The sequence below is a fragment of the Scyliorhinus canicula genome, chromosome 2 (assembly GCF_902713615.1).
Source record: "Scyliorhinus canicula chromosome 2, sScyCan1.1, whole genome shotgun sequence".
Taxonomy (NCBI): Eukaryota; Metazoa; Chordata; class Chondrichthyes; order Carcharhiniformes; family Scyliorhinidae; genus Scyliorhinus; species Scyliorhinus canicula.
In genome coordinates, this window is record NC_052147.1 from 174555368 (window position 1) to 174567737 (window position 12370).

The 12370-nt window shown below is 44.0% G+C and overlaps 1 protein-coding gene across 1 annotated transcript in view; it reads right to left on the minus strand.

The window, feature by feature from the left end:
- Positions 1-29: 29 nt before the first annotated feature.
- Positions 30-12370, minus strand: part of coq10b (coenzyme Q10B) — a 37307-nt gene continuing 24966 nt past the window's right edge. The window contains exons 4-5 of the mRNA XM_038789082.1: positions 11322-11423; positions 30-1552 (exon numbers count right to left, since the gene is read on the minus strand). Of these exons, the coding sequence (XP_038645010.1) occupies positions 1385-1552; positions 11322-11423 (270 nt within the window). The 3' untranslated portion in view covers positions 30-1384. The remainder of the gene's footprint in view (positions 1553-11321; positions 11424-12370) is intronic.

The window sequence follows — 12370 nt, forward strand, 5'->3', positions numbered from 1 at the left end:
CCTAATAGCTGATAAAAGTATGAAAACAATCAATGTGGAATTTTGTTTATTGAGCAGAGACAAGATTGAACGACACAAATTCCAAAACACTATATACACTTTACAAAGGATCTTAGATTGAAACCTCATGTGCAAGATTAGAACAAAGTTGTGCCCTTTGAAATCACAAGTAGGGTTTATAAATAAACACATTTGTCATAAGAGACTCCTGATTAAGTACTCTTGAAGCCATTTAATTAGTTTGAAAATTTAGGATGGGAATTGACTATCTGGTATTGTGAAAATTAATCTGTTTGCAGGTAGTTTACAATATTTCTACCATTCATGCAAAATTGAGGAAAAATCACTTGGGCAAAGTAAATACATTAAAATCATACAGCATAATTGTCCAGTTACTCAACTTGGGCAGGAATTCAATTTTTACTCGGGCTGCTGGCCGGAGGACAACTTAATACTTTCAACTTCACATGTGTTCTTGAATGCGTACACATTTTTCATCCATGATTGAATGTGCATTTGCTGGTCTGACAATATGCACTGGTATAACCAGTACAAAGGTTTTAACTTGAGTCATGCCATCTTGCACAGTAGTCTATTTACAAGACAACATGCTCACTAAGATCTCAATGTAGTACAAGCAGCTCGCATTCAAAAAAGTAGCATATTACCACACTTGAGGAATTGCCCACTTACTAGGAAAATAAAAAACCCTGTTGCACTTGCATATCATTGGCAAAGACTGGAGAACACGTCAAGCTGCCATTTCTTTTGTGCGACTGGTGGAAAAGGGCTGAAATTTAGTCTTTTTGTTAATCTACCTGATACCAGTTCACCCAGCAGTGGTGCTTTACAATAGCACTAATTTAAATTAACCCAAGCTGTTATGGCTATTGAACCTGCCGATTACCCCATCTCAGCTGGCTTGGGGATCAGAGTAAAAGGGTTAAGGCATACAGCTAAGTTACATGTTATCTGTCAGCCTTTAAAATATAATTTTACTGAATGGAATTAGTGTTTGACACTAAAATCTCACTGCTCATGTTACCTGAACAGCCCAAAATATATCTATATAAATAGAAACTTGGCTGCCTTCTCCATCTGCACAGGCTAAAACAAGTTATTGCAGCCGGTCAAACTTAATAATGCACCACAACATGTGGAAAAATTACAATTAGTTACAGCTGAAATAATTATACTTTATGTACATGTATACTTGCATCTATATAATGCATCTTCTGTATGTAACACTGTTTGGAAGCCTTTCCAAAAAGGTTATGGTGTTATAAAATCAAGTGATACATGTAGGTAAAGGAAGTCGCCACACTAATAAATAAATTATACAACTTTTTAAAGAGGACCTACAACGGTTCCTTCCAACCTTTATTTACGTGTGATGCACCTCATGGAGCATAAGTTCTCGTGGGATGTTAGTTTCTGGGCCATACATTTTCTTTGCTCTTCTTTCAAATGCTGCTACCATCTGCTTAACAACTTCATCAAAAAAAACAGTGGCAAGCTGAGAGTGCAGCAAAGAACGGAATTCAAAAGAAATCTGTAAGTAAGAAAACAAGGTTGAATGCAGCTACCTTTTACATGTTTGACATAGCAGTTTGAAACAAATTGCAAAGCAGCCTCTGACTTTTGTTTATGCAACATGTTCTTCCTTCTTGGTTATCTCAATTCTTTGGATTACAATCACATCATCCACTGTGATAATCTGCCATGGGGTATGTGAACCTTTTCACTTTTTCCAGGATTTGTGCATTTACTTTGGTTTTCATTTCCAGGGTTAGGTCTACTCATTACCATACTCATTATTAATCCATGTTCCTCACTCCTTGGTTTACTATTTTCAGTAACCTCTTTGGTGGAGTTGCAGATAGCGAGGAGGACTGTCAGAGAATACAGCAAAATATAGATAGATTGGAGAGTTGGGCAGAGAAATGGCAGATGGAGTTCAATCCAGGCAAATGTGAGGTGATGCATTTTGGAAGATCTAATTCAAGAGCGGACTATATGGTCAATGGAAGAGTCCTGGGGAAAATTGATGTATAGAGAGATCTGGGAGTTCAGGTCCATTGTATCCTGAAGGTGGAAACACAGGTTGATAGAGTGGTCAAGAAGGCATACAGCATGCTTGCCTTCATCGGACAGGGTATTGAGTACAAGGGTCAGCAGGTCATGTTAAGTTAGGCCACATTTGGAATACTGCGTGCAGTTCTGGTCGCCACATTACCAGAAGGATGTGGATGCTTTAGAGAGGGTGCAGAGGAGGTTCACCAGGATGTTGGACAGGGTGGATAGCAACAAGCTTTTTTCAAGATTGGGGGTGTCAATTACAAGGGGGTCACGATTTCAAGGTGAGAGGGGGAAAGTTTAAGGGAGATGTGCATGGAACGTTTTTTTTACGCAGAGGGTGGTGGGTGCCTGGAACACTTTGCCAGCAGAGGTGGTAGAGGCAGGCACAATAGCATCATTTAAGATGCATCTAGACAGATATGAACAGATGGAAGTCGACTTTGGAAAATAGGAGACGGGTTTAGATAAAGGATCTAGATCGGCGCAAGCTGGGAGGGCCAAAGGGCCTGTTCCGGTGCTGTAATTTTCTTTGTTCTTTCAGGCAGCACAGTAGCACTGTGGCTTCACAGCATCAGGGTTGCAGGTTTGATTCCCTGCTCGGTCACTGTCTGCAGAATCTGCACGTTCTTCCTGTGTCTGTGGGTTTCTTCCCACAGTCCAAAGACATGCAGGTTAGGTGAATTGGATATGCTAAATTGCCCTTAAGTGTCCAGAAAGGTTAGATGGGGATAGGGTGGAAGTGAGGGCTTAAGAGGGTCGGTGCAGACTCAATGGGCTGAACGGCCTCCTTCTGCACTGTATGTTCTATGTTCTTCTGACTCTGTAATCTGTGCCTCAAGTTGATGTTCAACCCACTAATGTTGCAGCCTGGTAGATCTTGCATCTCAGAAGATAGCTTCAGTATACAGGATAGCAAAAACCAGCTTTGTCAAAATGAAGGAAGTTAACAAATTGAACCTCTGGCAGAGAATGCAGAGGTGCTACATAACGTCATCCACGTTCTATGCTTTCGCGGTCTTACCCAGGATAGTGGAGGAGGTGGACTTGGACCCTTTGGTGGCGATATTTGGGGTTTCAAAGAAGCCAGAGCTCATGGAGAGGAGGAAGGCCGATGTGGCCTTCGCCTCTCTGCAGTGGTGAATTTTGCTGGAGTGGCAGTCGGCATCACCACCAGGGGTAGTGGCTTGGTTGGGTGACCTGTACAACTTCCTGCGGTTAGAGAAGATAAAGTATAAGTTAAGGGGCTCTGCAGGGGGTTTGAGAAAAGATGGGGGTTGTTTGTGACCGTATTTGAGGGGCTGTTCGGGGGAGGGAATCTACAGACTGTATAGTTGATTGCTGGGAAGTACATTTCCTGGGGTGTTTATTTGCTGTCTCCTGTTTTTATACATGTTTAATAAAATACATTTTTTAAAATCCATGTTATATGCTTCAGAGACATGAAAAGACTAAAGTTAAATGCAGATGTGGACATAGGTTGTTCTGCACATCATACACAAAGACGAATGAGGAAATGCTGGAGAAAAAATTAATTCAGGTGCAATTGACTTGACTATTTCAATCATTCAGCCAATCTGACTTTACACCCTCTGAAAAGCAACGGTCATCCAAAAATCTGCTGTGTATATATTTATTTATACCCAATCCCATTCACCCATCAGCTGAGCTCACTGACCTACACTAGCTCCCAGCCCACCAATGTCTGAATTTTGAAATCTTCATCCTCATTTTCAAATTCTATGGCCTCACCCCTTCCCTGCCATACTCTGTCTTAAAGTATTGTAAGATCTCGGAGTTCGCTACTTCTCTAATCCTGGCTTATTGTACATTCAGATTCTAACTTTCAGATTCTAGCCACCTTTGCCAGTTGTGCCTTCAAGTGATTGGGTTCTGCGCTCTTTAACTCTGCCCCTAGGCTCAACCAACACATTCTTTGGTGACCTGTCCCAAATACCTCAAGAAGAAATAAAAATGCTGAACAGCTGAAACATTGATTTTGTGTTCAAGTCTCTAAGAGTACGACTGGAACGCACCATCTTCAAACTCGGAAACAAAAGTGCCACCACTGAGCCACAGTTAGATATTGTTGTTGCCTGTATACAAGATTGCACCTCACCTTTTCCAGCAATAAAAATTAAAAGGGACCAACCCAAGTGGAAGTTGCTTTCTTGACAAAGACAGGCATGTTTCAACCCATTTGACAAGATTTGACAAAATTGAGCCAAGCAAGTGTAGTTTTATTAGACAAAATATCTGAAAGGTAGTTTAAAAATGCCAAATCGAACATTTAATTTCTGAGGTAGAGAAGCAAAGAAAAAGTAGACACTAATCTCTTGAGAACAATTAACTAATAGATAGCAATAGAGTTGCTATAAAATAGGGAAACCATCCTTGATTATTTTTTTTTCTCCCACACTTTCATGGAATGTGAGCTTCACTGTTGCCCATCCCTAATTTTTCTGGAGGTGGTGGTGAGCTACCTTCTTGAACCGCTGCAGTCCATGTGGTGTAGGTACACTGGTTGGAAGGGAGTTCCAGATTTTGACCCAGCGACAGCAACAGAGATTATAGTTCCATGTCAGAATGGAGCGTGGGGTTGGAGGGGGAAACATTCAAGTGCTAGTGTTCCCATGCATCTATTGTCCTCGTCCATCTACATTAGGCTTGTCCGATCTTTTTGCATATTTGAATGGTGCTGTCAAAGGAGGTGCTAGTACAGGGTAGCAGTAGTGGAGGCAATGAATGTTTAAAGTGGTGGATGGGTTCAAATCAAGTTGGCTGCTTTTACCTAGATGCTATGGAGCTTTGATGGAGTTGCAAGTGGAGAGTATTCCATCACATGCCTGACTTGTGCCTTCTAGATGTGAATAGTAATGGCATCAAATGTCAGTAGGACAGCACGGTGCCGCAGTGGTTAGCACTGCTGCCCCACCGCACCGAGGTCCAAGCTCTGGGTCACTGTCAGTGTTGAGTTTGCACATTCTCCCAGTGTTTGCATGGGTTTCACCCCCACAACCCAAAGATGTGTAGGGTAGGTGGATTGGCCACAATAATTTGGCCCTTAAATTGGAAAAAATTAATTGGGTTCTCTAAATTTATATTAAATTTTTTTTTTTTTTTAAATGTCATGAGGTGGTGATTAGATTTCCTTTTGTTGGAAGTAGTCATTGCCTGGTAGGTGTGGCACAAATGTTACTTGCCACTTATCAGCCCAAGTCTCAATGTTGTCCAGGTCTTGCTGCATATAGACACAAACTGCTCCAGTATCAGAGTTGCAAATGGTGTACCTGATGTGCAAGATCAGCAAACATCTCCACTTCGGACCTTAACAGTGAAGACCCCCACCCAGAGTACATTCTTTGTCCACGCCATTCTGTGCGCCCACCAAGAGGTGTTCAACATGGAATACTGGAGACTGTAGTTGATAACCAGCAGAGGGTTTCCTTATCCATGTCTGACCAGAGACTTCATGGGGTCCAGATTCAACATTGAGGAAACTCCACCCCACCAACTACATCACTGTCCTGCCACCTCAGATGGGTCTGTACTGCCTGTGGGACAGGACATAGCCAGGGATGATGATGTGTGGGACAATGTCTGCAAGTAATGATTCCGAGAGTATGAACCACAAAAGGGGTGGCTGGCTACATTGTAATGCCCTTGCACGTGTAGTCAAACCAGACCTGGCCTTCGATTATATAGTTCAAACCACATCAGTTACTTTCTTGTCTACGTACTTAGAATACCGACCGGTCTCATTGTTAACTGTGTCAGACGAGGACTTTGAAAACAATGCCACTGGGTTTCGGTCTGATTTATTAAATCTATCTACTGGACTTCATTCGAACCTGCATCTTAAAAAATTGAATTCATTCACAGCAACAACAGGGGCATTCTATAGAATATATCCCATGATGCAAGTTTTCCTTTTACCAGTCAGCATGATCGCGCAGTGGTGCCTCATGTCACTGAGGACCCGGGTTTGATCCTGGCCCAGAATCACTGTCAGTGTGGAATTTGCACATTCTCCCCTTGTCTGCGTGGGTCTCACCCACCACAACCCAAGAGATGTGAAGGATAGGTGAATTGGCCACACTAAATTGCCCCTTCATTGGACAAAGAATTAGATATTGTAAATTTAAAAAAAATAAACTATTGCCCCCCGCCCCCCAAGTCCTATCTTAAATCTTGCTCTCCTCTTAGTTCTCAAACATAAATTTGAGAGTCAATACCCCTTTCTTGCGACTCCATGTTTAAATATTTTCCTCTGTTACAACACCAAATTGAAACGCAAAACCCTGAAGAGGGCACTCAGTGGAGCTCACACCTCGACATGTTATTAACTCAAACTTTATCACAATTACACAGCTCTTCCTGGAGCTTTTTCCCTAGTCTGTCGTCATAGAGCAGCAACAAAAGCGGGGGGGGGGGAACCATTTTATTCAGAGTTTCCATCTCATTGAGGCAACCGCGGGTTAATCCACTTTCAACAATGACAAATTCACCATAGCAGCCGAGACAATTCACAACATTTGAAATAAAACAACTGGGGACTTTCCCTGACGACATGTAGGTGGAGGTCACACGTTTCATGACTCCTACCAGAGTTATTGGTTTTTGGCCCTCTGCAACCAGCGTTGGGAGAATTAAAGTCCAATGCATTTCAAGGATGTCAAAAACCTGGAAAAAAAGAATCCGGGGAAAAGGGAGAGTCTACCGCAGAGTGTGGCGAGGAGTTCAGCAGGAGGAATGATGGCGGGAGAAGACTCCCACGTGGAACTGCACCCACTACAGTGGAAAAGATGTCAGGTGTGACAGGCATCGGACAGAGATAACAACATCGCTCAAGGAGTTGGTGGGTGAGCCCTGATGAAAGAGGTTCTGGCAAAGACTTCAACAGCAGTGCTGGAACAAGAAGAGAAAATGAAGGGGTGGAGGAGGCATTATCGCAGCATAGTGGCCAGTGCACCTTGATGGGTGAGGAGCTGCGGAGGGTGGCGGAGTGTAATAGAGGGCTGAGAGCAAAAGTAGAGACCTGGAGAACAGGTCACGAAGGCAGAGCCTGGGGATCATGGGTTTGCCGGAGGGGAAATCAGAGGCCTACAGAATACTTTGCGGAAATTTCTTAATACTTTCCTTATTAAACGTGGATGCCAAGATTTCAGCAAAGGTGTTGACAGTTGGAGGGGTGCCTCCTGAAGGTGATTAGAGCAGACAGGGTTTATGAAGGGAAGACAGTTGTCGTCGAATGTGCAGCACCTGTTGAACGTGGTGCTCCCTCCGGCAGAAGGGAAGGAGATGGTGCTGGATGCAGAGACGGTATTTTGCCGCATGGAGTGGAGCTATTGGTTTGTGGTACTGGAGTCATTTGGGATCGAGCTCAAGTTTGTGGCGTGGGTGGGGTTGTTGTACAAGGACCAGAGGGCAAGTGTGTGCACAAACAAGATGAACTCCGGGTACTTTCCTTTGCATAGGGGAACGAGTCAGGGGTGCCCTATGGTGGGAGGGGTGGAACATCAGAGTGTCCCTAGATGCGGATGATTTGCTGCTACATTTCCAATCCAGTTGCTTCAGTGGGAGATATAATGAGATTGCTTAAGGGATTCGGGGCTTTTTCAGGGTACAAGCTAAATTTGGGGAAAAGTGAGTTTTCTGTGGTGTCTCCTCCATGGCAGAGGGTTTGTCATTTTGGGTGGCGCCAACCCACATTAGGTATTTGGAAGTGCAGATGGCACAGGACTGGGCTCAGCAAACCGAAGTTTACATGTTTAGTGAGCAAGGTTAAGGAGGATTTGCTGAAGTGGGATAGTTTCCCAATCATGTCTGGCCAGATACAGGTTCTTATTCTTGTTCTTGGTTTTTCTACAGAAGTCATTCTTTTTTAGTAGGGTGGAGGGGTTGATTTTGTCTTTTATATGGGTGGGTAAAGTGGCAAGGATCAGACAGTGGCAAGGGCGCTAGTCGGGAGATTTGGTCCTTCTGAACTTGCTATATTATTATTGGGTGGCGAACACAGAGAAGGTGCAGGGTTGGAGTAGGGAGTCAGAGACGTTGTGGGTGAAGTTGGGAGGCTGGTTTAGGTCAAGGGATTGTAGGTGCTTGCAACAACGCCACTCACCCCAGGGCTAGCCGAATAGCGGTGGCCACATTGAAAATTTGAAGGCAGTGTCGACAGCGCTTTAAATTGGGGGCCGGGTCGAAGATGATGCTGATCGGAGAGAGGATGGGTGCAAGATTTCAGGGTTAGGAGTAACAGGGGCTGGCAGAAGTAAGGATTTGTTTTTAGACAGTTGGTTTGTGACCTTGGGAGGAGCTGGATATGAAGTATCGGGTCGTGCGCGGGGGGCGGGGGGATATGCAGAAGCAGGGTTTTGTCAAAAGGTCTACCCGATCTTCCCAGTGGCACCACCCTCCTCGTTTTGAAAGGACTTGAGTTGGCGATCAATAGGAAGATATTGGAGGACAGGGAGTCTTTGAGGAGGGGTCAAAGCCAATTAGGAGGAGTTGGGAATGCAGCTGGATGAGGTATTGTGTACAAGGTATTGTGGAGGGCGAATGCCCCAACCTCGCGTGCAAGGCTGATTCAGTTAAAGTTGATACATAGGGCACACCTCACAAAGTCAAGGATGAGCCAGATGCTTGAAGTGGGGGAGGATGTGTGTGTGAGCGATGCGGGAGGAGCCCAGCCCAAAGTTGGACAAGTTTTGGGGGTAATTCTTTTGCACCATGTCAGCCTCGTTGATCGCTTGCAGGTGGGTCCTATTGGGTCGAGGTCAGCTTCTCCACCCTCTGCCTCGGTGTGATTGTGAGATTTAGCGTTCCTGTGTTTAGAAAAGATGAAATTCACCTTGAGGGAGGGCGAGTGAGGGATTCTACAAGGGATGGGGTCTGTTTATATTACATTTTGAAGAGCTGGTTGTCGCCAACAGGTAGGGGGTGGGTTTGTGGAGCTGCTTCAGGGTTATTTCAGTTGCAAATGTTGCATTGTAAGATTGTTAAAATTTTAATTAAAGTAATTTTTTTTAAAATGCAATGAAACAACCAACATCCTAAAGCAGTCAATTCACTCCATCTCCCAATGTTAAAGGCTCCTGTCGGGAACTGCATCTTTCATCAAAAATGAATCAGCTGTTTCCTTAGGCTATACTCTGTGTTCCAAGTTTTGTTGAAATCTGGCCATTAGTTTTTGAGATACATCAGTTACAAACAGGGGCAAAAAACATTACCTTTGTCCATCTTCAGCAGCAGCAGACATCGTCTTTGATCATAACTATGAAGAATTCTCTCTCTTCATCCTCCCTATAGCCTTTCACAAAGTCCTCCTTCAGTACCTATTCTCTATTGTCCAGCTCCGTGGCTTTACCCTCACTTGGTGAAACTCATTATCTAAAGCGAACCAGAACTAATAGCTCTGAAAACCCCAAGGATCCATCTTTGTCATAATGTTGAGGTAGCAGAGCTCATCCAGAACGGTCTGTATCCTACTACTTGCATCTTCAGTACCACTCACCCATCACCAAAGTCCTGAATGACCTACAGTGGATCCTTGACTCAATGCCTCAGATTTAAAATACTAAATTTTTGTGTTTATATCACACCATGAACTAGCCCCTCTCTATTCATCTCCTTAAATTTGTGAATAACAGTTATTCAAAAAAAATAATGAGTGGTTTGCAGGTCAATGGGACATGTGGCAGATGCCATTTAATGTGGACAAATGCATTATCATGTGATAGAATTATTAGGCTTGTGGGCTGCACGTCCCCAAATGCCCTTGAATTGAATGGCTAATCTTGCTAGGCCATTTCAGAGGGCAGTAAAAAGTCAACCACATTGCTGTGGGTGTGGAGTCACATGTAGGCCAGACCAGGTAGGGATGGCAGATTTTTCTCTAAAAAGGACATTAGCGAACCAGGTGGATTTTTACAATCAGTGATAGTTGACTAGCTTTTTAAAATATTCCAGATTATGGAGGCTGGGGCACCAGGGGAGGCCGCATTGCCCACAGCTGAGAAATGACTCATGTGATGGCCGCAGAACTCTAAAGGCAGGTTACAAAACACATGGAAGCAATGAAGGAGGAGATGGGGGCGGTATTGAAAGTGCTGGTGGAGGAAGCGATTGCCCCGGTGAGGGCGGCGGTATTGAACGCAGTGGCGGAGGTACGGGAGCAAGGCGAGACGCTGAAGGAAGTGGAAGAGACATTATTGCAGCACAGCGATCAACTTAACTCCCAACATGAACTGGATCATGCTCATCGGTCGTGGAGGCCTGTACCAAAGGAGAGTGAGCCGCCAAGAGTAGTGACTGTGTTTTCATAGGTACAGTGTGAAGGAGAAGGTCCTGTGCTGGGCAAAGCAGAAGCGGGTGGTGCAGTGGGCTGGAGCTGGTATACACATATATCAGGATTTTATGGTGGAGCTAGCGAGGAGGTGGGCTGCCTTCAGCCGGGTGAAGAAGGCGCTGTACATCAGTACGGTGCAGTGCAGGATAGTATACCCAGCTAAGTTGAAGGTGACCTACAAATCAAAGGACTTTTATTTTGGGATGGCGGAAGCAGTGGAGGAGTTTGTGAAGGCAGAAGGACTGTGGCTGAATTGAGAAGTGGTCATGTACTGATGTAGCCTCATGCAGCTGTAATTTTTCACTGTGGCGGGTGTATGTGCTAAATGAGCCAACGTTGTATATACTTGGACAAGGGAAGAGAGGGGACTTTCACTTGCAGTGATGGTTCTTTGGAGCTTGGGTGTGAATGCGGGGTTTGTGTACTAAAGGGGATTCCTTGGTTTTCCTCAGGCCAGCCAAGGGAGAAAGAGACCTGGGCAGGGGGCCTCCACGCTAGCTAGGTTTAAGTGAAGAGTCATAAGCTACTGGAATTTGTTTGTTTTAAAAGTCAGGAATTCCCTACGTTTTTCCTCTCTGGGCTTTGCCTCTCTAAAATGAGAACGTGGTTAGTTGGGTAAATTGTGTAAAATTGCACCTTGGCCTGATGGGTCTGGTCATTCTCCCTAATTTTCCCTCAAGTTCAGCCATTCTTTTGATTTGCCCAAACCAAATTTATGTAAAACATACAAACAAATGAAGAAAAAAAAAATTTGAGATTGTAACTGCACAGCACCTATTAGAAAACATTATACATGGGTTGAATTAACTCAGTTAAATCTGAACATCAAGAACCAACAGCTTTTGCAGTCAGCAAAGGTTAGTGTCGATCTAAAATTAAGGCAAGCCTCAGAGCATACCGAAAAATCTACAGTGCAGGTCCTTGGATATCCGGGAACACCAGGGCTGAATCGCCAATTTGTCTCCAAATGATTAAATAGTCTCCCATCGGTACAAGAAGCCTGCAATTGATGGTAATAACGTTAGCTGCGTGAAAAATTAAGCACCATAATTCAGTAGATTTTTCAAAACATGAGGGGCAATGTTAGGAAGCAGCTGTTCCCTTTAGTTGAAGGTGGGTTACAAGGGGATACGCTCAAGGTGAGGGGTAGGAGGTTTAGGGAGAGATTTGAGAAAAGCAACATTTTTACGCAGTGGGTGCAGACAGTCTGAATGCACTGCCTGGGGAGGTGGTAGAGGTGGGTTGTCTCACATCCTTTAAACAGTATCTGGGTGAGCATTTGGCATGTGATAACATTCAAGGCTATGGTCCAAGTGCTGGCAAATGGGATTAGGTAGGCAGGTAACTTGTTTTTAATGTGTCGATGCAGACTCAATGGGCTGAAGGGCCTCTTCTACACTGTATTATACAGTGATTCTGTGTGATTTAAAATGGTTGCAGACTGCACAGCCAGCTGAATTTATTACCCTATGTTGCCTGAGAAACTGCTTTTTAGTGCACATTATGGGCTGATTAAATTTACATGTGATGGTAGGTACGCAGGTATGAAGGGGAATAAATCAATCAAATACTCCAGATTGGAGTTGCATGTAAACATGGCACGCTACAAAATAACCAGAAGGTAATTTCAAAATTTATCAATGTTGCAGAGAAATGGGAGATTCCTGGGTTGCTGATTCAGTACTGCAACCACTACAAGGGTAGAAGGGGTACAGGGAGAGGTGGTGAGAAAGCAACATTCAGTGTTTCAAAATGCAGAACACCAGGATGGTAGAGTTTGGTTTATAGCAGTGATTTTCCCATAAAAATGGTGAAATGTTGAAATGGTGTCACTAAGGTGGAACAGATCTGATCATGGTTATTCTTAATGAGCAAATAAAGGAGAAAAAAAACCCCACAGCAGACAAGACACCACGCACATCTTTTGTGCTCCTTCTGAGCGAGGTT